At 50.5% G+C, this 26,285-nt stretch overlaps 2 protein-coding genes and 1 pseudogene across 2 annotated transcripts in view; 2 read left to right on the plus strand and 1 right to left on the minus strand.

Moving 5' to 3' along the window:
• Window positions 1-9,180, plus strand: part of ZNF398 (zinc finger protein 398) — a 29,034-nt gene extending 19,854 nt beyond the window's left edge. Inside the window, exons 6-8 of the mRNA XM_006887277.1 lie at window positions 796-1,941; window positions 8,805-8,874; window positions 8,961-9,180. Coding sequence (XP_006887339.1) covers window positions 796-1,941; window positions 8,805-8,874; window positions 8,961-9,180 — 1,436 coding nt within the window. The remainder of the gene's footprint in view (window positions 1-795; window positions 1,942-8,804; window positions 8,875-8,960) is intronic.
• Window positions 9,181-9,264: 84 nt separating this feature from the next.
• ZNF282 (zinc finger protein 282) overlaps window positions 9,265-26,285 on the plus strand; it is a 31,795-nt gene continuing 14,774 nt past the window's right edge. The window contains exons 1-6 of the mRNA XM_006887278.1: window positions 9,265-9,429; window positions 11,617-12,036; window positions 16,122-16,248; window positions 16,715-16,834; window positions 19,004-19,123; window positions 25,598-25,711. Coding sequence (XP_006887340.1) covers window positions 9,265-9,429; window positions 11,617-12,036; window positions 16,122-16,248; window positions 16,715-16,834; window positions 19,004-19,123; window positions 25,598-25,711 — 1,066 coding nt within the window. The remainder of the gene's footprint in view (window positions 9,430-11,616; window positions 12,037-16,121; window positions 16,249-16,714; window positions 16,835-19,003; window positions 19,124-25,597; window positions 25,712-26,285) is intronic.
• On the minus strand, window positions 24,055-24,825 carry LOC102871478 (annotated as a pseudogene).

Raw genomic sequence — 26,285 nt, forward strand, 5'->3', positions numbered from 1 at the left:
GAAGAAAATAAGTGCATATGACACTGTGAAGATGGTAGTAAAGGCAGAAAGAATGCCTGAAAACCATATGGAAAGATAGAACAGAATTGAAAGGAGAATGGAGACCACCAAGGTGATAGGAAAGTAGCTGGAAAGGAGCAGCTGGAAATGCTGGTCAGAACCCTTCCCTCCAGATGTGCATTTTTTCGTTTGAATTCCGAAAGGAGACCTAAAGGATCTGTTAGTTTAAACAAACTAGCATGTCTGTTATTTCCTATCTTCTTTCTAATGTTCTGGAAAGCTCTGCGGGACGTGAGTGAAGAACACATGTGTACACTTTAGGAGACTTGTGAAAGGACACCAGGCATGGTTACTGTTAAGAGCTGGAATGGGGAGTGCCTGCTTTTGAGTGAGGGGAAGGACAGGTCTGGAGAGGAGGAAACAACTTAGGCCTTGAGATGAGGCCACTGATGGTGTGACGCCCGAGTGGCCCTGAAAGGCAGTGTGCTGGGTTGGGTGTGGTTTTGGCAGATGGGTAAGAAAGCACAAATGGTGTTCTCCAAGGGCACACTGAAGACAGCTGGTCACAGGGAGGAACAAAAACATATGTTCACAGAGCTGGACTCTATGCAGGCTTTGACTTTACCGTGCAGAGCATCTGAGAGATACAGTGGCCTGCTGCTCTGCCTTTGGTGATGGAGGTGCCAAGTTCAACTCTCACCATTTGGCATCTGGTCTGAGCCTGCCAAGGGTGTAAGCAGCCTGTCCCAGTGGGGTCACAGCCTTCCGGCCTGACTCTCAGGTCCTTTCTTTCAGATGAGGAGCTTGTGGTCAAAGCAGAAGACCTTGCTGGTCCACCCCTGTGCCCAGAGGTTCCTGTCACCTTCTCCTCTCCTTCAGCAGCCACAGCCAAGGACACTTTCCCAGATGTGACTTTCAAAACCCAGCAGTCTGCACCCATGGCACACTTTGCACGTCCAGCTGCTGACCTAGCTGAAGCCTCTGAGGGGCCAGTTACTTTCACCCAGTTGGGGACCTACCCCCTTCCACCACCTACTGCAGAGCAGACCTTTTCGGGTCGCCAGTGTGGCAAGAACCTTGGTCGGGATGCGCTACTGACTGCTGAATGTAGCCACTCAGCAGAGTGCCCCCCGCCCAGCACCTCTTGCCCGAAGCACTTTCCTCAGCAGCCTGGCCTTGGTGGTGTCTCCCAGGACCCTGCCTGTGACCTTCCCCCCACCTGCCCGCACTGCTCCCGGACCTTCACTCACCCGTCCAGGCTCACCTACCACCTCCGAGTACATAGCAGTGCTGAGCGCCCCTTCCCCTGCCCCGACTGCCCCAAGCGCTTTGCTGACCAGGCCCGCCTCACCAGTCACCGCCGGGCCCATGCCAGCGAGAGGCCCTTCCGCTGTGCACAGTGCGGCCGCAGCTTCAGCCTCAAGGTCAGCCTTCTGCTCCACCAGCGGGGCCATGCACAGGCTCGTCCCTTCTCCTGTCCCCAGTGTGGCATCGACTTCAACGGCCACTCAGCTCTCATCCGTCACCAGATGATCCACACGGGTGAGCGCCCGTACCCGTGCACCGACTGCAGCAAGAGCTTCATGCGCAAGGAGCACCTGCTCAACCACCAGCGGCTGCACACTGGCGAGCGGCCCTTCCAGTGCGCGCACTGCGGCAAGAGCTTCATCCGCAAGCACCACCTCATGAAGCACCAGCGCATCCACACGGGCGAGCGGCCATACCCCTGTGTACACTGTGGCCGCAGTTTCCGCTACAAACAGACCCTTAAGGACCACCTACGGTCGGGCCACAGCGGCGGCTGTGTAGGTGATGGTGACCCAGCCGCACAGCCGCCTGACCCTCCTGGACCCCTCATACCTGAGCTCGAGCCCCCCAGCCTCAGTGTTAATACTGCAGGTCTAGAGGGCAATCATTGGTATGGGGAAGGGGGAGGAGGGAGTGGGTTGTGAATCTCTCATTTCTTGGTTCCCTGATCTCGTAGTAACCACAAAGCCCATGAGGCCCCCAGCTCTGCAGCCTTGATGAATGGGCATCTATTCAATCTGAGGTCCTGTGCACCTGCTGGAGAACTGAATTCTGGAACTTCACCAAGGATGGGACACTGCTCTGTGAAGCCTCGAGAGACCTCGAGAGGAGTCTAATACCCCATCTTTTGCCAAGACTGATATAAGCAGGTGGCATTAAAGATGTTGCAAAGAGGCTGAAATGCAAAATATGGCAGCTTATAATGGTCATTGGGTAACAACTGATGTCCCAACTCTGGGTAGAGAGTGGCACCTGAGAAGCCTGGAAAGCTTGAGGATCATAGAAGGAACGCGTCACAAGTCTTTGTGATTCTGTTGTGGGTAAGCTGGCAGTTGGAAGCAGCTTATGCCCACATTCTCTTGATTCCAGCTAACATCTGTCCATATACCTATGTAGCTGCCTTTCTCTAAAACAGACTGCCTTCCTATGTATCTGAGGTTAATTCTTTTAATAGATTTTGTTTACAGTTGAGTGTGAGAAATCTGCCTTTAAAAGCTTCTTAAGGAGAACAGTTCTTTGAATGGCTTAATCTGAAGCTTTCAGGTACCTCCTGGTGCTTAAACTTCTGTTGCCAAGTTCCTGATAAAGAAATTGGCATCCATGTTCTAAGCTCTAGATTTAGAAGCTAGAAGTACCAGAGAAACAACTAGCATGCCACTTAGGGAAGAGCCTAGAGTTTGTATCTCAGCCATGTTTCTATTAGATACATCAAATTATCATTCCAGGCCAGCAAGCTGGCTTTTTAATTTCTTGTGTCTGATCATCTTCTCTACAGCAAAGATCACAGAGCTTGACTGAAGCATCACTATTTTTTCCAAAAACCCTGGTGGACTCTTAGCTTCCATTCCATAACTAGTAAGAGTGATGTGGTCACACAATGTCCTTGAGCCCCGGAGAGTAGATGCCCACCCGTGTGCCCCACCAACAAGGTCAGATTGAGGAATTTTCTAGATAACTTAGAGCTGAGGTCTGTGTGTAGACCAGGATGGCCTATTCTTGCTTATTTTCCTTCTAGTGACCTTGGGTACATGTGTTCTTTTGTCAGGCTCGTCTGATCACCTGTGACAAGCGAGCCTACACCTTCTCCTACAGAGGAGGCTTTGTGACTGGGTGTGAGTCCCTTTCCCTTTCCAGATCTCAATTATTTTTTTCCTGCAAGATGAGGCTGCTGAAAAAAAGCCTCTAGAAACAGAAATAAATAATAACCCTGTGATGCATTCCTTCTTTTGCTGAAATCTGTATCTCTGGCTTCTGTCCAGGTCAAGCCAAATAAAACAGCAAAATCAAAGTGGAAAAATTCTTGCTGAAACGTGACTGAAATCATTGTGATTTATTGTTTTACTTCAAGCCTGAAGTGGAAGAGAGGGAGATAGCAGAAACTCCAAGTCTTGGAGCAGAAAGGCTGATGTTCCTGCGCTCTTTTGTTCCCCTTGAATGTTGCTGTCTAAACTAGGTCTGCAAGGATTTAGACACGTGATAAGGGAGGAGCGCGCGCGCGTGTGTGTGTGTGTGTGTGTAACAAGATGAGAAAATGTTGCCCTGGCTTTCTGCTCAGGGAAGGCTCTGCCAGGACATCTTGCTCTTCAGGATAATCATTTCTAAAGCGTCTGCTACATGTATTTAATGGTACCAGAAACCATGAGCAGCATAGAAAGGTGTGAGATTTAGTTGGCTATCATATAATGTAAAGTCTGAGGCAAAAAAAGATCAGAAATCTAGAGCAAAGCAAGATAGGGCAGAAGCTCTGTATTTGGTGTGTATAAGAGCTTTCTAGCAAAATCTAGACCCTCACTGCTGATACTGGGCACTTGGATATAACCTGATGGGTGGCCCGTGAGGAACATAAGGTTAGACTGGCTCACCTTTACAGAAGTGGGGAAAATGCAAGGAAATGCTGGTAAACCTTTGTATTGGTTCCCATTTGTCAGTAGACTGTGAATCAGGAATTCTTCACCAACTGATGTTGAGAATACCAAAAGTTCCTTTATGCAGAGTTTGTCAGTGAGAAAGACCTACAGATAAAAATACTGCTGGTGATTGGCACGCTTATTGTAGGAGGAACTGTAACCCATAGGTACCCAGACTTTGGCAGAAAGTGAATCCAGATGAAATACTAAGCATTGTAGTAAGAACTGTTGGACAGTGCAAGGGAGCATGAAAGCAGTCTCAGGGGGAACTGGGTGTCATCCTGGTCTTCAGCCCAGTACAGGTGATGGAGTTTAACGAAAGATCTGCCCTCTTCCTACCCTAGGTCCTACCAGGCAGAATTACAGGCCAGCTCTAGAGAGAATTTTGTTTGCTTAAGATTGAAAAACATGCAGGAAGCTGCACTGCAATCCCAGAAGTAGGCAGTTTGAATCCACCAGATGCTCTGCTGGAGAAGGAGGGGCAATCTCATCCTGTATCAGTCAGATCCAATTTGACGGTACACACCCAAAACGTAATTAAAAAATAAAATTGAAAGGCATGGATTAGTGACAAAGAGAAGCTAAACTCTGAACAGAAAACTTCATCGTGAAGAATTCTTGACCTGTCAGAGACCTGAGAAGAGGTTTTAACTCCAGTTGAAGATAAACCTGAGGATGGGTTTTGAAGAACATAAGAGATAGGAAGGAAGAACCTGGACTTGGGCTTCAGTCCTGCCTCTTCACTGAGCAGTCTGCTTGGTCACAACTGGGACCATGTCCTTGTGAGCGTTGGAGTGTCCAGTGGATCCAAGCAGGCGTTGAACATAACCACATCCCCCTTCTGCTGAGTTCATCGGTGCCATTGGAATAGCCACAGACAGGAACTAGATGAAGCTGTATGCTTGCCGAAGTGGGGGATGACTGGTCCTGGTCTGATTTGATACCAGAAACACCTGGAAAGTACCAGAAAATGACATAGCCGGAGAGTGGTGTGTCACAGCACTGATTATATTAATAGGTCTGCAGGGTTCTCTCAGGGCCTGTACATGCCCAACAACTCCTAAGCACTGGGCTTTCTGGGAGCAACAGATGGCTACTGGGCTCAAAATTTTGTTGAGAAATGAACAGAGATCTCAGATGCCTCTGCAGCAAAGGCAGGCCCTCTCATCCCCCTCAATCTCTGTTTCATATACGATAAAAAGCACCTTCGATATCTATCTGAGGGCTGCTCAGGACCAAAGAGTAAAAAGCGTGATGGCTGAGGTCTGTGGTCGCCATGTACGTTGTGTGTGAGTGGTGACAGTGACTGGTCTCTTCCGTTCTTAGGCACCAAAGCCACTACTACTCTTAACATTTTATTCACAGGACCGTTCTTTGTCTTAAGGTGTCAGGCTCTTAGAATCCAAAGATCTTCAAGTCTGGTCACACAGAGAACGGGAGCACATGGAACCCTTCCAGGGACGGAGGTAAATAGGATGAACGTAACCACACAGCTGCATGCCAGACCTGGGTTCAAATCCTGGCTGCGTCAGTAACATTACTGACAGTCCTGACTCTTAGGGAGCAATACGGCAACACCTGTGTCTCGGGTGTCTGGAGGAAATGTGTGTGGAGTGTTGACACACGTGGAAAGATACTCAGGCTGGTGGCTCCTGGGTAGGACATTATGGCAGCATATACACCAGGCTGAAACTGAAAAAAAAGTGTTCTTTTGCTGCATGAAGTGGCTGCCTTGCCCTGCCCAGCCCTTCACCTACCATCCTTTACAGTGTCCCCTCCTGTTTCTTACAGCTTCCTTGGGTTTCTGTGTGCAGTGACAATGACAGTGTGTGTCTCTCTGAACCAGCTCTTAGTTCTGCTTCTGAGGGAATTGGCCTGGCACCTCTTCCTAAAACAGAACACATGTTCTTAGCCATTCCCAAGTTCGTTTTGCCTTAGGCATCTGCCAGGAGGAAAGGCCACGTAGCCTGTAGGTTACTTGGGAGGGGCTGCAGTAGCATAGTGGCATCTCACACTGCCAGTACAGAGAAGGCTCCCTCCATGGTCTCGTGTGAAGACGAAAGCTGCTGAGGACTGGCAGAAGTGCTCGGGCACTTTCTAGTGTGGTCTTCCTGCTTCCAGCATCTCTTCAGATCGGCAGCTCTGGCCACAGCCTCACATAGAACCAGAGGATGTCAATGAGGAAAATTAAAATGTTTCCTTACAGTTATTTAACTCCTGAATCTACCTGTTTCCCAAAGAAGGCAGCTGAGCACAGACTGCCTTGCTCCCAGGTTGCCAGGCTACTGTTCCAAACAGTGCTTGCTGTGCGCCTAGGTGATGTGGCTGTGTTTGTCTACTGGCAGAGCCAGAACACACCAGAAAGTCCTGAAAATTGAGCTCGCCAGCATGGGATCGATGGTGGATACAGTGTCAGTCGCACTTGATTTAGGGTACACCACATAACTTCCTAACAAGGGAGGATGGAACTGTTCCGAATGTAAGGTTTGATTTCCCGGATCTTGCTTGCTTTGTCTACTTCCTCCTTGGGCTCAGCTCTATTGAATGCTTTCTTAAAGAGATGTGTTAACATGATAAAAAGTTTTATTCCCACCCAGATTGTTGCCAGAACACAAGCTGACAGGTTTTTAGAAAAACTGAGAAAGTTTTAAGTGTGTATGCAGTGTATATTTTTTATACAGTGTACATTTTGCATTTTGAAAGCTCTAGTGAGGATGATACTAGCTTTACCTAATTTGCATAGATGTGAGGATGCCATGAGGAAAGATGCTGAAGAGTATCTACTGGGCAACTTCAAGTATTCATCAGGATAAAAAGCAGTGAAGGAGAATGTTAACCCATCACACTTCTGTCATTACCCCAGAAATTGTCATATAAGGGTTTGTTTCCCTTTTCTGGTCCTTTGGGACTGGGACAGGATGGGAGCAATAAGACAGCCTGGTGCATGGGTAGGTTCTCATAACCCAGGCTGACCAGGAGAGCAGGGGGAAACTGGAAAACACGCATGTAGGAAGCAGTGGACTGGAGGTGGCCATGTGACTGTACAAAGGGTCTTGTAATCCACAATGAGAAGCCATTACTTGACTTTAGAGGCTGGACTCGGAGAGCTAGGGCTACAGAGAGGTTGTTACGTTCTGGCTGAGGTAGTGATGGAGGAGCAGCGTCTGCCTCAGTCGTGCCCACGCCAGCTGCACCACACCTGCTGCTCAGAGACTTGGTGTGTCCAGGGCTGGCAGGCTGTTGGTGAGCAGAAAGTGGCAGCAGGGCTTCGTACCTGTGCCGTGACCTTCCTAGCTGCCTTTGCTGGGAGATGAGAGGCGTGAAAGCAGCGTGCTGAAGCACAGAGGCGCCGGCTCAGACCTAACTGGTCCACAGTGTAAGGCTTTTTGCCTGCATTTGGAAAACCAGTATTGTTATGCAACACACTGAACTTGATGTGAGTTTTGACCATGTTGGTCATGAAATCCACACTTACAAGTTGAGAAGACCAAACACTGCAGTTACTAACACACCCTCTTTTCTGTGTAGTCCCAGGCCCTGACTACATTTTGTCTCAGTCACTCTGACTTTGCCACTCATGCAATTACCCATTATCAGAAGACTGAGAGGATGTACCAGGGAGTCATTAAGTCATTACACTGGAGTAGAAACCAGGAACGCCCCTCCTTCAGTGTCAGTCTAAAGTGCCACCAAATTGTGACATATGACACCGTAGAACAGCACAGCACTGCATGGCCTGCCCATCTAACCAAAATAGATGAAGAGTAAACTTAGGAGCTCTGGTGGTGCAATGGCTTTGTGCTGAACTGATAACCACAAGGTCAGCAGTTCAAATCCACCAAGCACTGTGAGGGAGACAGTTGAGGCATCTGGTGAATTTGAACCTCGGGCCTTTGGTTTAAGCAGCCTCACCTGCTGAGATGCTAAATTCTATGACACTGATGTGCCAAATGCGATAATGGTTACCCATGGTGGACAGTGTGTGGTGGAGCTCCTGATTAAAACAAGCATGGAAGCAGGAGTGGCGTCCACTTCCAAAATGGCTTGCCTCCAGAAACTCTATGAACAGTGCTCAGGTCTTTCGTTCATAGGGTCACTATGAGTCGTCAACAGCTCGACGGCACTTGACAACAATAACGACAACATAGAGCTACGTTGGCCTAGTGGACAGAAAGTTATGCTACCAAACCCAAGGTGGGTGATTTTAATCTGCAGCCCTTAGGCCTGGTTTAAATTGTTTTTTGTCGAACATTCTTGTAAGTGGTATAGAACTGGTCTGTGCATTGCTGTACAGCGGTAACCCGTGGTTGCTGTGATACTAAACACTGTGACACTGATGTGTCAAATGCGATAATAGATACCCATGGTGGATAGTGTGTGGTGGAGCTCCTGATTAAAACAAGCTTGGAAGCAGGAGTGGCATCCCCTTCTGAAATGGCTTGCCTCCAGAAACTCTAGAACAGTGCTCAGGCCTTTCATTCTTAGGTTGTCTATGACTCAATCACACTTAACAACACCTGCTATGCACTGTGTCACCTTCCTCTCATCACACAGGACAGAGGTGTTATTTGCACTCAGGGAGAGGAAGTGCCCGCTGGGAGCACTGCCTTGACCTGGAAGCTCGTGGACAGTGAACTGAGAGTGAGGCCTCCAGTGGTCCTTGGAGGGTTTGGCTCGGTGTCCTGAGTGCACTGAACTACTGGCGCTGTCCTGGGCAGCTCTGAAGTGGTTGTCTGTCTTGAAGGGAAATTAGAAGTTGGTTCACACAGAAAACGAGGATGCAGAGGATGTGCCCTTGCACAGTCACTAGGGCTCCCAGCAGAGTGCCTCCTGCATGCCAGGCCCTGCCCTCTGCCTTTCTGTCTGAAGACGAGGGCACCGAGGGAGGCTCGGATGCTAAGTTAAGTGGTAACTGGAATGGAAGGCCGCCTCTGCCTCAGTAGCGCTGGCCGTAGCAGGCACGTGGTGACACCTGTGGGGTACACGAGGGGGCCCTTCCCGCGTCTCTTCGGACACGGGACACAGGAGACTTCGGGCCCAGTTGCTGTCCCGAGCCTGGGAAGCACAGGAATGGGCAGGAGGAAACAGGAAGGAGTTCCGTGAGGACAGATTTGCTCTCCCTCCACCCGCGGCGGCCCGACCCCGGCGCCGCCCGACCCCGCGCAGCCCGACCCGGCGGCGGGACCTCGTGGCCGGCGGCGGCGGTGGGCGGGCGCCGAGGGCAGTTCGCTCCTTCGGGCTGTAGATGGAGCTGTCCGGGCTGGCGCGGGGACGGCGCCCGGGAACCTCCTTCTTCTCCGCCGGCCGCGAGGGGAACCGCGCTCCCAGGATGCAGTTTGTGTCAACACGGCCGCAGCCGCAGCAGCTGGGCATCCAGGGCCTGGGGTTGGACGGCGGTGGCTGGAGCTGGGCGCAGGCGCTGCCCCCGGAGGAGGTGTGCCCGCCCGAGTCGGCGCTGCGCGCGGACATGGCCGAGGGGATGCCCCCCATGCAGGTGGGCCGCGGCCGCCCGCGCCCCGCGGGCGTGGGGTGCGGGGTTCTGGATGCACGCAGGCTGGGTGTGGGGCGTGGGCTGCACGCGGGCCCGGGTGCGGACAGCGCCGGGCAGCGCCGGGCAGCAGAGAGCCTGGCCAGCCTCTGGTCACGCCGACTTGGGCCCTGGGGCCCAGGCTGGCCGGCGCAGGGGCCGCGCGAACCCGAGGCAGGTGAGCTCCGCGTGGAGCCCTGCGCGGCCACGCACCCCCGGCCCCACCGCCCCCGAAAGCCAGGATCCACGGGCCGCGCGGGCGTGCAGGCGGCCACTCCAGGGCGGCCCCCAAGCCAGGCCTCGCGCTGGGCCGGGAGAGGCGCGTGGAGAGTGGGCCGGGCGCGCGCGTGTGCTGGTGAGCGCGCGTGTGCACCTTGTGCACGTGAGTGTGCGCATGCACCAGTGTGCGCGTGCATGCACGTGGAGGAATATTTGTGCGCCTGTGTGCGCATGCTCTGGTGCCCGCAGGCTGTGGAGTGCGAGGGACACCCCCGCAGGGCTGCGGCTGAGGGTCCTGCGAGATTCAGTGCTGTTGCTCTCAAGCCCGTGAGACCACAGGGGTCGGGCCTGGAGCCCGGGGCCAGGGCCTCAGCCTCTGTTGGTGGTTGGTGGACGTGTCCTTGCTGAGCAGTGTCTCCATCTCAGATTAGCCAACCTCACCCTTAACCAGCTCCCTGTGAGGTGGGGGCAAGGCTGGCCCCTCTCCCTGACTCTGCTCACACAGAACCTTCCCCTGCTGGCCGTCCGCTGGGCCGAGCGCTGCCCTCTGCTGGCGGGGCTCTGGGAAGGTCTGCACCCCAACCTGCCCTCTGCTGGCGGGGCTCTGGGAAGGTCTGCACCCCAACCTGCCCTCTGCTGGCGGGGCTCTGGGAAGGTCTGCACTCCGACCTGCCCTCTGCTGGTGGGGCTCTGGGAGGACTGCACCCCGACTTTCCCCCTGTTGCTTGTGTCATTGTCATTCTGGTCCGCCTCTCTGGCTGTACAGGCACCTTAGAGTCCTGTACGGAATGAAACTGAGTAGAAATCTTCTACCGGCACTGGCCCATCAGACAGCTGGTCGGCTGGCCCCAGTGGCCCTTGGAAGTAGGCTGGCCCCAGACTTGACAACTCCCACTACCACCACGTCTCTTAGACCCGTGATAGCTCTGATGGGCTTACTGTGGTCTGCGGTCCTCAGGGCTCTGCCCTCCTCTCCTTCACGGTCATTCCCAGGAATCTGAGGATGAGGGTGGGGGTGTGCCACCACAGAGGTCTCTAGGACAGGAGGTCGCGCTGGTCGTCATCCAGTGCCAGCACTGTATGGCCTCCACTGCACGTGCCCTCAGGCTCCTTCTGGGCTATCAGGCCTCATGTCCTAGCTGCGGGCTGTTCCCAGTGCAGTTTCTGAACCATCTCAGAAACCTATGGGGGGACCCGATGAGCCAATAGCTACTTTATAGCAGTAAGTTGTGAAATGTTCCTTTGGGAAAATGGAACCCCTACTAGGTCCAGGTTTCTCCTTTTCCTGCGCAGTGGGCATCACAGTGGCACTGACCTGAGATGCTTTGGGTCCCTTGCGGCACCTTGTACATGATGGTATTTCAGAGGGCTTGCCACTGCCCAGGGCCCCAGCGCCTTCATCTGGAGGTAGAGATGCTCATTCCTGCCTGGACAGGCTCCCAGGTCGCTGGGAAGATCAGAGCAGGTAACCATCTTGCAGACAATGCCAGGAAAACTAACCGGAGGCACAGAGAGCTTATCGTTCAGTCCAGCCTTTGAGGAAAAGAACCATTCTTTTTTTAAAAAAAATTTTATTTTATTATTTTTTGTGTGTACTGTCAAATCGGATCGCCCTGGTACAGGAGGAGATTGCCCCTCCTTCTCCAGCAGAGCATCTGGTGGATTTGAACAAGAACTTCTTAAAGTGGCTACGCTGTTCTGGGTGAAGATTGCAGTCTGGGGCCTGCAAAGTGGTACAGTGGCTGGGCTGGGCCTGCAGGCAGGGCAGGAGGAGGGCGGTGGATGCTCGGTGTGGCAGGGAACGAGGCTGGCACCAGTCACCACAAGGTTTGCAGGAATGGCAGGCCTGTGGTACTTGCCTGTTTGTCTGTGCCCAGGCCATCCTCCTGCTCAGCCACATTGCACATGGCGACGACTCTGTCCTTCTTCTGACAGGCTCAGGAGTGGGACATGGACACACGGCGGCCAGTACCTTTCCAGTTTCCACCCTTCCCAGACCGGGCTCCCGTCTTCCCTGACCGAGTGATGCGTGAGCCCCAGCTGCCCACAGCAGAGATCTCTCTCTGGACAGTGGTGGCCGCCATCCAGGCTGTGGAGAGGAAAGTGGATGCCCAAGCCAGCCAGCTGATGAACCTGGAGGGGCGCACAGGGACTGCCGAGAAGAAGCTGGCTGACTGTGAGAAGACGGCCGTGGAGTTTGGGAACCACATGGAGAGCAAGTGGGCTGTGCTGGGGACACTGCTGCAGGAGTACGGGCTGCTGCAGCGGCGGCTGGAGAACATGGAGAACCTGCTCCGCAACAGGAACTTCTGGGTCCTGCGGCTGCCCCCGGGCAGCAAGGGCGAGGTGCCCAAGGTATGTAGCTATCCCCAGACCAGGGTGGCGTGTGGGCCTGCTGAGCCCTAATCTCGTCAGCCCTTCTCTCTGATTGTTTCTGAGGCCCAGCTGGAGCGTACTCCACTGCTATCAGGGCTGCCCTGTGACCTCAGGGCCTCCCCAGCTGTCTAACCATCTCCTTTCAGAGATGGCCCATAGCATTTGTATTCTTGCATGAGTGCACTGAAAGCTGACCTCAGCCTCCAGGGAATCACCCAGCTCAGTGTCCAGTCCTTACCTCTGCAGCCACCTCTCCCATCCTGTTCAATTTCACTATTACTCCTTTTTTGACTTGGTGTCCTCACTTTCTACTTCTCGTTTGTGCTCGGTAATCTGTTACAGTGGCCACAGAGAACTCAACAGAATACATATATGTTAAGTGGTTCATTGCTGTAAGAGAGTACAGGGATCACGATTAACAGGCTGCAATTTAAGATCGTATTGAGACCAGGAAGAGTATAGGCCTGGAAGATCCTGGAGGAGGAGAGCATGCCTGCCTCTTTTCAGTGCCGGACAGTGCTCAGCGCCTTGTGGTCAAGCAAGCAGGACCTTCTTCTCAGCAGACCTCTTCTCTGTCACCTTAAGACCGGTCTCTTCCTGGTCCCCTTAGTTCAGGTTTTTCTCAGCCTCCTCAGGACAGGCCCCTTCAAGACAGGCTTCCTCCTGACTCCCTGAGGACAGTCCTCTCTGTGTTCAGCCTCTCGGCTCTCAGCCTGCACACTGCTACCTGGACCACCAGCTCATGGCAAGTCTAAAGGTTGTGTTCATCTCTCTTAGTGGCATTTCTAGCAACAGGCTCCTGCCCCTGACGCTGCTGCAGCATCTCTTCCAGGCCTCCTCTGGTGTCAGTGTTACAGCCCGTGACCCATGTTACAGCTCTTTTGCGAGATTCCTTACCTGCTTTCTGTTTCTTGGCTCTCTATTCTACTTTCATTTTTTTCTGTCTTCCAGTGTCTGTGGGGTGTATAAGCTAACTCCTTATCCATTTCAAGTTAGGGCTCTCCTGCCTGGAGCACAAATTGACCAATCCATTCTCAGTAGGCCGTTTTACTGCAGTTGCATGGTGGTGGTTGTTGTTAAGTGTTGTTGAGTCAGGCTGTGATGGTGACCCATAGAATTGTGTGTGGAATGAGACAGTGCAGAGGGCTCTTCTCCAGGCCTTGGTCCAAAGGATGTAAGACGGAGTCCTGCCGTCATTTCCTCGAAGGAGTATTTCTTTGAAAAGAGATATAATTGTTCTCCTGGTAGTCATGGCATATTTAGTATTTTTTACCAGCACTGTAATTTCAAAGTCATCAGTTTTTCTTTAGGCTTTCTTACTCATTGTCCAGCTTTCATATGTAAAACTCAGCAGGCTAAAACCATCAGTATTTATCATCTCACAGTTTCTGTGGTTCAGGAATTTGAGAGCAGCTTAGCTAGTTTCTCAGAATCTTTCATATAATTATATTTAAGCTATTGGCTGCGGCTAGGGGCTCCACTTCCAAGAGGGCGCACTCCTTTGACTCTTGACTAAAGACCTCAGTTTTTCACTGGTGTTGGCTGGAGCTCTCAGCCCTCAGTGGCTGTTGGCAGGGGACATTAGTTCCTCATTGGTTGTTGGCAGAGGGCCTCTGGGCCTCCTGCTAGTGATGGGGCTGTTTGAGTGTCCTCAGAAATCAGCTTGCTTCCTCCAGACAGAGACCAGGATGGAAGCCATGTCTTTGTGAGCTAACTTCAGAAGAGGCACACTGTTGATTTTATGTACTTATTAGAAGTGGTCACTAAGCCCTACCCACACTTGATGGAAGGAGGAGTAGGGCTCACCTTCTGAGGGGGCTCCCTAAGAGGTGTAGACACATTTTCTTTTTTTTAAAAAATGTTTATTTTTTATTATTTTTGTGTGAGTGTACCGTCAAATCAGATCTGACTGGTACAGGAGGAGATTGTCCCTCCTTCTCCAGTAGAGCGTCTGGTGGATTCGAACCATGCGCCTCTGGGATTGTAGTTGCAGCTCCTTACCACTAGGGACACATTTTCAATTATCATAAAGGTGTTGAATTAACATGAGAATATTAATCAGAATTGTTTCCAGCACTTATAATCCACAGTAAGCTCTTTAGTGGCCTTGGTGCCTTCTTGTTCGCTGTCAGATCCCAGGAAGGATATTCTCTTTTTGGTCCTTTTTCTCTTGGAGTATGTTGTGCCTGTTCTTGGACTCCTGCATAGCACATGGGCACTCCTTTCTGTCCAACTAGACATGGGCTCCCTGCAGCCTGGGACCATATCAGACATCTGCTGCTTCACAGTGTGCAGTAACTATCAGAAGATATGCCATGAAGCTGCAAGAAGTGAGGTGTATTTACCACTGCAAGGACACATCCCAGATTCTGCTCCTTCACGGAAGTGGGGAAGTGAGGTGGAGTGGCCAGTGTTTGGGTGAAGATGATCCTCTTAGTATGAGGTGCTTGAAAGGTGATCCAATGGACCTGATTAGAAGGTTGTTGAAAGGCAGCCGTGGCAGGGAGTGTTTTCTGTGCAGAGGCCTGAAGTCATGAGGAGAATAGGATCAACGCGGAGGCCTCTGGAAAGAGCCAGGCAGAGCCTTGGCCTGGGGGAGGGGAGTGTGCAGGAGAGACTTTGGGACAGGTTGTGGTGGGTACAGGTTACTCTGGGATCAAGGCCAGCAGCCCCAGAGACCCTTTCAGCAGGTCAGCGAGGTGAAGAGCTGACACAGAGGTCATTGTTGAGGACCATCGAGTGTGAGGTTCCAGTGTGGAAGGTGCACCCGCAGTTCGTGAGCACTGAATGCTTGTGGACTGTGAAGGAGCCACGTAATGCTCTGGTTGGCCCTTGGGATGCCTCCATGATGGGAGAGGATGAAGGCCAGGAGCAGCGGAGAGGAGAAGCTGAAGCTGAGAAGGAGAAAGGTGGCTCGAGAGCCTTGCCCAGCAGCTGGTGGAGAGAAGTGAGGGCCACAGGTCAGAGTCCTAGGCCAGCAGGAGGGGGCTGGAATTCTTCCTGAAACAGGTAATGACAAGAGGGGAGAGGTATCTGCTGGCAGCAGCCAGGGATTAGCATGGGTGTCCCTAGGGGTGAAGAAGCTTCTGAAGAGGTGAGATGGGTTGGTGGAGGTGTGGCCACCTTGCTTTGGGAATTCTCTCTAGCAGCAGGATAGAAACTAATGATGTGGCTGGACAATCCCCCAGCTGGGGGCTTCCCTGGGAGCTGGGATACTCCAGCATGCTGCAAGTCCTTGTTTTGCTTCTAGAGGAGGGCCACGAGGTATCCTTCAGTGAGGCCAGGGCCATCTCCCCACCCAGGTCAAAGTTCCCGGCAGAGCTCTTCTGCCATCACAGATGAGGGCCCTGGAGTGGAGAAGGCTGGCAGCAGGACGGTCAGCCGAGCTCACTGCTCAGGGCTGAAGGTGCAGGTGCTCAGGATGTCATGGTGAGAGGCCAGCGCCTGCAAGTGAGCCCCTTTGCGCTGTCCTTCCAAAACGAGGCCTTGCTGGTGATTGGCTGGCAGCAGTTTAGGGGACAGCCCTTGTCAGATGGAAAGGATAGACCTTCATGCCAGGAATCATCAAAGGCTTGGGCTGTGGTAGGACCTCAACAAGTCCCGTAGCTGCGTGTGGCTCCTGTGGTGTTTTTCCAGAGGCTTTGGATGCAGCGTGAGCAAACCAGCCTAGGCTTTCACCTCATGGTTGTGGAGGTCACATAGTCCAGTGAAGTGTCATTGTGCACCCAGAGGGGGCCTGGCCCCAACAGGATTGCTGGTCTTGGCTGACCACAACACTCTGAAAACCTCACACACAGACACCCCGTGCTCACAGCTGACACTGAGTGCAGCTTCACCTCCCGGTCCCCTTTAACTCATGTCGGGTCACAAAGCAGGACAGGGTTTGGTGAAACGTGCCCCTCCAGCAAAGACAGCATCCATAAGTGTCTGGGTAAGCTCAGTGACCTCCAGAGAGGCATGGACAGACTTGGCTGAAGTGGACCTGCCAGGCCAGGGTTTGCAGCAGTGGGCACAGGGAGAAGTGGCTGTGCAGGACTTGCTGCAGCCCATTTTTTTCTGTCCAGGTCCCAGTGACCTTCGTGGACATTGCTGTCTACTTCTCGGAGGAAGAATGGAAGAGCCTTGATGGGTGGCAGAAGGAGCTTTACCACAACCTGGTCAAGGAGAACTACAAAACCCTGGTGTCACTGGGTAAGGCCCTCCTCCACCGAGCTCACGTGCCCCGAGACTGTGAAATGCTTGTAGCCGAAGCTCAAACCACTGGGAAGGGCAGCCTCATGTTTAAGCTGAAGAAAACCTCAAGAGATTGCTTGTCCTTAGTTCCAGGGAGACAGGACTTATGACGGGATGGGAAGAGCAGCCCTGCAGCAGGGCTGTTTGCTTAGAACTCAAGATGACACAACTCTTGGGCCAGGCACTATCACGCGTGCCTCACCACCCGAGCCCACCACCCCTGCTAGCTCTGCCCGTGGTGCCAGGCGCTGACTCTTTCTCCGGTGTCATCTGAGATGTGTTGGCTTGTTTTAAGGCTGACATGCTCATGTAACGGTGACCACCTGGAGGTGAGAAGTAGGCGAGGTAGAGCTCAGCCGTCACTCTTGATCTGGACTCTTTGGTAAACTCTACTCAGTCTTTCCTTTCCCCTGGCTTGTTGCAGATGGGGAGAACTCGGGCCCCAAGCCAGATGCTGTGCCCCAACGTGATACAAGGGAGGAGCCGTGTGTATGGGAGCAGCGCAACCCTGAAGAAAGAGACATCCCCATGGATCCTGACACAGGTGAAGGTGGCCGTGGTGGCCTTACTGGGAGGGCAGAAAGGAGAGGTACAGCCACCCATGAAGGTGGTCCTGACACCCATGAAGGTGGTCCTGACACCCGTGAAGGTGGTCTTGACACTGGTAAAGGGGGCCGCAGTGGCCTGACTGGGACGACAGATGAGGAGAGGTCCTGACACCCGTGAAGGTGGTCCTGACACTACTGAAGGTGACCTGATTGAGAGGGCAGATGAGGAGAGGAAAGGCCAGCCTGTTTACGCTCTCAGCCTGTGTGAACTCAGGCAAACGTCTCCCTGGACCTACTTGTGTGGTTCTGGCACTTGTGGGAAAGGACTTCAGGGCTGGGGGCCCAACGGTGGGTGTTGGTCTTGGGCTGAAGCCTTGTGGCTCTGGAATCATGTGTAAGTGTGGAGTAGGTCTTAGGCCCTCCAGTAAGAGGTACTGGACTTTGATGCGGCCTGGAGAGCCAGGCCCAGCTCAGGGAGGGTGGCAGAGGAGGTAGGAAGGAGTCTGCACTGGCAGGTTTACTCTGGAGACAAAGGCAGTAAGGCTTTATCTCACATACTTTAGACATATTCCCAGGAGGCTTCAGTATTAGGAAAAAGCGTCATGCTGGGGCAGAAAGGTTGAGTGACAAAGGAAGACCCTCACTGCAGTGAGTGACACAGTGAGTGCAGCAGTGGGCATGAGCATGGCGGAGCCTAGGACCGTGGTGGACAGGGCAAAGTTTTGATCTTCATTCACTGGTCACTGTGCATTGCAGTCAGTTTGATGACACTTGACAACAACACCTGGTAGTTTGGCCTGGCCATGTGTTGGTGGTAATCCACTCATCAGCCCAGCCTTTTCCTCACCCAGAAAGGAGTCTTAAGTCCTGAAAGAGCCTACTCCTCTGAGGATGTCGCACTTGGCCAGCCATTGTGGGGGTAAAAGGTGCTAGGGTGCTTGTTCTGGCTGTCCTCTGTCTCACCTCGGGCTTCAGGAAGCTTTCCCAGCTCCACGGTGCAGTCGTGGTGGCCCTGGTCTAAGCTGGTGCTTCACTGCATTTACCCTGTGTCTCTGTGAGCCGCTTTCAGTGCCCTCTGCTCCTCCTCCTCCCCAGGTGAAGGCCATCGCTCTAAAATGAAGCTTTGCTTGGAAGGTGGCTGTCTTTATCGTGAAGACAACCTTCTCTCTGTCCCAGCCTTTTTATTGAGGGCCATGAAGGTCACCTGTTAAAGGAGATGACTCATTCAGTGGCTCAGCCTAGTTTCCCAACATTTCCATCACCCTGAAAGGAATCCCCAAACTGCTGTTAGCAGCATTCCTCATTCCTTCGTCTGATCTCTGGGCGTTTGGGGCCAACCCCTCCTTCCCAGTTTAGACCCAGCACTGCATATGTCTGTCCCGCAGTGGTGGCTGCAGAACTAGTAGTATGCGGAGCTGCTTAGGTTAGAGCACTCAGCTCCCTGTCAGCCGGCACGTCACCACTGTGCTTTGGAAAGAACAGGGACTTTAGGTACAGAGGAGCCGGGGGACTCAGTGGCTGTCCTCTAAGCTGGAGCCGGAGTCCGTGTCCTCAGGTTTGTCCTCCAGTGCTAGCTCCTGCTGTTGGAATTTCTCCCGCGTGGCCCCATCGGCCGGCTTGTCATATCTCAGGGTTTGGGTAGGAGATTTGTGGATACGGATGGTGTGTACCATCCTGTGAACAGGCCATTGTTGTATCTCTTACCTAGTCAAACATGTAAATTTCAGGCAAGATCAGATATCTCTGACTCCCACTCAGAGACAAACTTATAACCGAGTCCTAACACAGCATCAGTTACTCTCAGAATCTCCTTTCTTGGATGTTGAACCTTTCTGCTCCCAGCACCTTCTGCTTCTTGGCTCCGCCAAAGCTGCCAATGGCTGTCTAATACCTCTGTCCCTCCCAACCAGATCCACCACCTCTCTCCTCTCCTGGTAGACATAGCACCTCTGTTCTCTCCAGCTGAGACTCAGACATCTGTCCTCCTCCAGGTCAGACCCGACACTTCTGCCTTCTGCTGGGACACACCTGACACCTCTGTCCTCTCCTGGTTGGTGGTGTGGCCATTCTCAGTGACTGCTGTTTTTTCAGCCCAGACCCTGAGAACATCCTGATGATGGTCATTTGGAAAAACACGGCTGAGAGCTGTAACTTTTTGTCCCTAGGAACAGAGCCCCTGCTGCCCACACAGGACGCGTCCTCTCAGGTGAAGCGTGAAGAGACTCTGAGTGTTCGAGGCCAGCGGGCTGTGGAGGAGAGGGAGCTCCCCACGGAGCCCCTAGCTGGTGAGTGAGATCTGGGGCCCCCCAGCTTGTGTGTCATATGTGCCCGGCTGAGGGAGAGCTAGCAGGCAGACTGGGAGACAGCTCAGTCCTTATGAGTTACCTCCCTCACGCTGCTTCTTCTCTTCCTGGTGACTGTCCCCCTTCCCTTTAAAAAAATCATGTCCTCGGTTTGGACTCGAGTTTTTAAAGCAAGGATTCACACAGAAATCTGTCCACCAATGTTCATTGTTGCACTTGTCATGATAGGTAAAATGTAGAAAGAACCCAAGTGTCTATCAACAGATGCATGGATAAACAATGTGGTTCATAGAATGTTCTTATTGTGTACCGTCAAGTCAGGATTGACCTATAGCTTCCCCTCCAGTGGGTTTTCAGAGGCAGTTAATTTCACAGGAGGAGAAATTCTTTCTTCCATGGAGCAACTGGTGGATCTGAACCATCTAACTCTTCATTGGCAGTGCAGTTACTTACCACTAAGCCAGCAGCGCTCCCTAGTAGTGCTTGTTATTGTTGTTATGTGCCATCTAGTCTGTTACAACTCATAGCAAACCAATGAACCATGGCTCTGAACTTTGCCCTATCCTGGGCCAGCCTCACCATCTCGGACACACCTCATCCCATTGCCACAGTCACTGTATCAGTTCGTCTCATCCTGGTCTTCCTCTCCTGTGCCGACCCGCTCCCATTCCAAGCATGATGTCCTATCCAAGGACTGATTCCTCCTGACATACGCCCAAAGTGTGTGAGACTGAGCCTCAAACCCTTACCTTCAAAGAGCAGCCTGGTTTATTCCAGGACAGACCTGTTGGTTTTGTTGGCAGTCTGTGGGACTCTTCTTCATGACTCTTTTCCAGCACCACAACTCAGTAATTGATTCTTTTTCAGCCATCCTTATTCATTGTTCAGCTCTCAGATGTATATTAAGCAATTGAGAGGACCATGGCCTGGATGAGGCGCACCTTAATGTCTAAACTGACATTGTTGCTCTTTAGCACCCTGGAGAGGTCCCTGACAATAGATCTCTCCAGTGCAAGTTGTCTTTTTACTTCTTGACTGCTGGTGCCAAGCGTGTTGATTGTGGATCCAAATGACTGGGGAACAAGATGACAATGTTGACCTCAGTCTTTTCTACATCTTTCATGATGTTGCCTATTGGCCTGTGGTGAGGAGCTTTATTTTCTTGATGTTCAGATGCAATCCATATTGAAGGCAACGGTACTTGACTTTCTTAAGCCTACGCTTCAAGTCCTCCTTGGTCTTCAACGAGCAAGATTGTGTCATCTGCATAACGCAAGTTGTTGAGTCTTCCTCTAATCATGATGCTGCATTCTTCTTCATAATGTCCAGCCTCCTGAATGACCTGTCCAGCACATAGGTTGAAAGTTACAGAGAAAGGATATATCCATGACACCCTCCTTTCTTGATTTGAACCTGCAGCGTTCCCTTGCTCTGTTTAGGCATTAGCTTCGTGGTCTAGGTCCAGGTTTCTCAAGCACAATCAGCTGCTCTCAGATTCCTATTCTTGTCAATGTGAGACACAATTTGTTGTGATCCGCACAATTAAATGCCTTTGTATAGTCGATAAAGCACACATAGACATCCTCTGGTATTCTTTGCATTCAGCCATGATCATGTTGCCGCCTTGAGGGCGTTTGGTTTTAATGAACTAACTACTTCTCAGAAGATTGATAATCCCCTTTTGTGTGATTTACTGCCTCTTAAAACCCACTGGAGGGTCAACTGAGTCAGTTCCAATTCAGTGACCTATGGAATATTAGCCATAAGAGAAACATCTACAATATGGGTTGATGTTGAAAACAAGCTGAGTCAAAAAACTAGTTCCAAACAGGAAATATTATATGAATTATCCTGAATTGACAAATGTGTAGACAGGGCTCATTAGTGAGCACCAGGGACTGAATGATGGGAGGTGGGCTGAGTCTCGGGGATGAAGCAGAAGTTTTGGAAATAGATGGTGGTTGCTCCCCACTATGGTGAATATGACTTAATGCCCCAAACCAGGCAGAACTACTACCTGTGAGCATTCTGCCAGCCCACTCGGTCAGGACAGGACACAGGCTGCACCTCAGTAGCCCTCCTCCTGTTGGCCATCATTCACCTGTCAGTGGACGGTACAGCCAGAACAGCCCAGCCCAGCATTCGTGAGTCGGTGGAGGAAGCACCCCTTTGGGGACGAGCTGCCTGTGGAGGGCACATGGTCTGGTAGAGCAATGTTGACATGTCGGTGGAGGACATATTCCCTCATAGAGCAGCCTGTGTGTCTGGAGTGTGTACCTCCTCACAGAGCAGTGTTCAGATGTTTGCAGAGGGCATTTCTCTCCTAGAGCAACATTTGTGTGTCTGTGGAAGGTACATTGTCTTGTACAACAATGTTCAAATGTCTGTGGGGGGTTCGTCTCCTCACAGAGCAGTGTTCAGATGTTTGCAGAGGGCATTTCTCTCCTAGAGCAACATTTGTGTGTCTGTGGAAGGTACATTGTCTTGTACAACAATGTTCAAATGTCTGTGGGGGGTTCGTCTCCTCACAGAGCAGTGTTCTCAGGTCGGTGGGGGGTGCATCTCCTCAGAGCAGTGTTCACAGGTCGGTGGTGGAACCATCTCCTCATGGAGCAGCATTTACATGTCTGTAGAAGGTACAGTCCCTCACAGAAGAGCTATTGTATGAGTCTGTGGAGGGCACATTGCCTGGCTGAACAGCATCTGTGTGCCTGGTCAGCCTGTGGGCCAGAGTCTCCTGAAAAAGCTGGACTTTGGCTGTGTGTGAGTGCCTTGTGACCTGAGATGTCACATGGTTCAGTACTTGTTCCCAGATGGGGCATCTTCCCAACCCCAGCAGCCTCACCTACAGTGACAAAGGTCTCAGAGAAAGCTGCTCCTGAATTTGGGCCTCGAAATCCTACCACACTGCCATTTTCTGAGAGGAACTCGGAGATAAAAGACTGAATAATAAAAAGGCAGCCTCCCAGTCTCCAGAAGGAAGAAAAAATGAGTCATCTTGGAAAATTTCCTGCTAAGGTGAACACACTGAAGGGCTTCCTGGAAAACCCCTCCTGTAGGATCCCAGAGGCCAGAGAGGAACGGTGTCAGGATGAGGGCCCCTGAGGCTCCTGATTCCAAAGCATCTCCTTGTCCAGCAGCTGTGGTCATGGCCGTTGAGTTGGTGGCATGGGGTCAGCCCTGGCTCAGCTGCCCTCTGGTTGCCCCAGAAGAACCGTGGCCTGGGAGTTCTCATGTTGGTGTCGGAAGTCGGTACCTAGGCTTTTCTTTTGACACATGACTCTGTGGACTAGAATTTGCAGCCTTCCCAGTAGTAGCCACCACCCAGGGAGGGACTCCATCTGTAGCCCAGCCACAGCTGTCAAGTCCACTCTGACTCACGGTGACTCTGTATGGGGTAAGTCTTTCCTGAAGGAGATGATGCCTCTTCTCTCACAGCAGTTAGCGGATTTGAAACCCTGGTCTTAGGGGAGCTCTGGTGGCCTAGTGGCAAGGAGCTGCAACTATAATCCCAGAGGCGCATGGTTCAAATCCACCAGATGCTCTGTCGGGGCAGGAGGGACAATCCCCTCCTGTACCAGTCAGATCTGATTTGACGGTACACGCACACAAAAAAAATAATAAAATAAAGTTTAAAAAAAAAGAAACCCTGGTCTCTCTGTTATCAGTCACGCACGTAACCTACTGCACACTGGCCCTTCTTCTTCTTCTTTTTTTTTTTTATTTAGTAGCTTCTCAAACTTTATTTTTTTTTAAAAGACAAATTTAGGATATGGTAAGAAATTACTAAGTTACGTTTTTTTTTAAATCTTCCAAGTGCTATATTAATGGAATAAATAAATAAGATTTTTTTACTTTCAGTGTTTATAGACATATTTGTAAAAAAAATGACTGAATCAGAACACATTACATAATGTTGCGATACACCAAGAAGGGATTTAGGCAAGGAAAGGCACATCATTTACCACAAGAAATAAAGACCTTAATTGGAGGTTAACATTCAGACAAAGCTTTAGATCTTGTGGTGGTTTTCCTAGCTGTGGGGCATCATTATGGTGGAACCATCTCTATGGTAGTTAGCTAGAACAGGTTAACAGGTATGGGATTTTACTCTGTGACCCCAATGTAATATTAGAATATAAAGCCGCTTTCTTTTAATAAATATGTGCAAAGAGGCACAGAAAAGAACTCTAAAATGGTTTGGTGATTTTAAAGATCCTACTGACGTCATTAAGAGTTAAAATTAAAAACAATAAAAGATTAACCCTCTTGATCTGAATGAACCGGAATCAGTTATCAAGTGAAAACTTGAAGAAAACCCTGTATTGTTCACTTTTTGTTGGTAGACAGACACAGTGTAGATATAAAGAGCTGCCATATTTCACATCAAATGAAGCTGTATGTCAATTTTTAGAGGAATCTTATGTAATTTCTCTGTATAGCTTATATGGGTGAAAATAGCACTAATACTTCTGTCCACTTTTGTAGTGAGCATAATACCAAAAATAAGAAATTTTCCAAAAATCTAGAGTCTCCACTTAAACAGGTATATTTTACCTTGACTAAAAAGTCCAACAGACATTAGCAAAACTTTATTTTGGTCAGGTTCCCACTAACAAGTTTCTTTCACAAATGTGTGCCAACTCTCTACCCATTTTTTTTTCTCTAGAGTGAAGCTAAAATTGGTTTGAAAGACAGGATTCTTGAATCAGTGATATAATATTATTAAAAATAGCTGTATGTATGTGTTTATATGTATATATGCCTGCATGTGTGTTTATGTGTACTTTTATATAAATATAATGGATTTTCAGGATAAAATGTTCAGAAAAAAAAACAAATGGGAGAGAGGCAAGGAAAGTATTATCTAAAAGATAATAAAACTGGCAATTGTGGAATAAGCTGCCTCCTGATCATGCCACACGATATGCCTTCATCAAGGTATATTCTTTCCGGTTGGTGTGAGCTGCCCAGATGAAGAGGGCAGAAACCATGAACTGCAGGGGAGCAGAGACACAAGCAAGGCAAAAGGACCATCCAAATTCACCTGAAACATTCTCAGGCAGATCTAGTTTCTGGTGGAGCAGTTCAATTCCAGCAACATAACATACTGAGCCTAGAGTACAAAGACCTGCAAGGAGATGGAGAACACCTGTGGCAATGGTGGGATATAAGCTTCGGCAGATGCAAGCACAAAGTCCAATCAAAGCCCCAAAGCACATCAAACCCAGACTAACGAAAGGTAAAAGGAACTGGCAACGCCAAAGATAGGTCCGAAGAAGATCAATCCCAGTATTGTGGTTTCCAGGATCAACAAATTTCTCCATGAACTGCTCATTTAGTATGAAACTGATACATTTTGTGACCACATCAAAAGACTCTGTCCTTTCTGGTGGGCTATACCAGTGTGTGTGTTGGGGCCAGGTAATACAACGTCTCCACAATCCCACTGTGCCATTATATCGAAACAGTGCATCATTGTAAGTCTTTTCATCTGCCTCATCACTACTGAAGTCATCCCAGATACTTTTGTTCAATTCACTGGAATTTTCTTGAATGGGACTTCGATATTCATACCAGAAGTCTGTGCCAATTGAGGCAGCCATGTAGATGGTGGAAATGAGGCTAAGCACACAAGCAATTACAAATGCTGTAGCAAAACGGTTATCCATTCTGGCATTCAGACTGCTCGCCCATCCTCCTGTTCCACCAGCTTCACCCTCTAGCTCAGACCACAGCACCCTGCCCTCCCCGCGCCTCCTCTGACGCACTTCCCTACACTGGCCCTTCTTAAAACACACATACCAGCCCTCTGCTGTCAGGCTGATCCTGGTTCATAATGAGTCTCTCTCTTCCTACTGTGGATTTGAACTACCGCCTTTCTGGTGATGGTTGTTGTTGATTGCGTTCAAGTCAAGCATGACTCATAGCGACCCTGTGAACAAAAGGCCTGAAGCCCCTCTACAACTATCGAAGTTCATAGAATTTCCGGAGGCATGTTGTTTAGGAAGTGGATGCTACTCCTGCTTTCAAACCTTTCTGGTTAGCAGCCCCATATGTTACTCTGCATGCTACCAGGATTCTAGGTACAGAGATACCTTTAACTGCAGTCAAACCATGACCACCCAGTTGACTCTAACTTGGCCATCCTGGAGGACAAGGCAGAAGTGCCCTATAGGGTCTCGAAGGCTGTAAATCTTTATGGAAAGAGACTGACTCATCTCTCTACCTTGGAAAGGAGAGTGGGTTGAAGTCAGGCCACTGACCTTTTGGTTACAGCTGAATGACTATCACAGTGTCACCAGAAACCCTTTAATTGGGGCCCAGCTGCCTAAACCCCCAATTAATTGGAATATCTATGCCTAGATTTTAGGGGGAAGAAGTTATAGATTTACTCAAAGCCCCAATTCAAGTTCCTTTCTCTAATGCCTTTATTGTTCTTATCTCCATGGATAGACTCCCCATTGTCTGCCCAGGACCTGCTGGCCCGGATCAAGCAGGAGGACCACCAGTGTGTGTGGGATCAGCAGGATTTGGTGGAGAGAGATATCCCAACAGACCCCAATTCAGGTGAGAGGAAGGTGGAATACGACCAGCACCTCAGCCAGCATCCTCAGCTGGTGGGAAACTGTTGTGTAAGTTGCTTTTGATCAAAAGTCAAGAAAAGCCAAAAATGAATGGAATACAATATTACCCTTAATTATCAGGGCAAGGGGTGGGGAGGGAGCAGATCTGGAGAATAAAGCACTAGTAAAACAGAAAGGACTTTTCAAAAGGGATCATTAAACTGGTAATATATTGTGTGTCAGCTTCACTGACAGTCATATTGCTTTCAGTGTTGGACAAGAAAAGCAAATGACAAATTCTATCAGAAATAAATGAACTTAAATTTCCTGAAATTTCTCCTGTATGACTACAAAATAGAAACATAGGGAGCTTCCAGGGATGACAGGATGCTAAAAGAGCAGGCTAGGTTCTGTGCCCCAAGGTCTCATGCCCTGGGTCCCATGCCCCAAAGTCCCATGCTCTGGATTCCCGAGCCCCGAGCTCCCATGCCCCATACGTGGTTTTTTGTGTTTGAGCATCTGGTTTGGTGGTGAGTGCCAGAGCCAGTATGAGGAGGTCAGAAACAAAACCCTGGATT

Source organism: Elephantulus edwardii, unplaced genomic scaffold (genome assembly GCF_000299155.1).
Source record: "Elephantulus edwardii isolate Elephantulus edwardi_28Jun2011 unplaced genomic scaffold, EleEdw1.0 scaffold00055, whole genome shotgun sequence".
NCBI classification, from domain to species: Eukaryota; Metazoa; Chordata; class Mammalia; order Macroscelidea; family Macroscelididae; genus Elephantulus; species Elephantulus edwardii.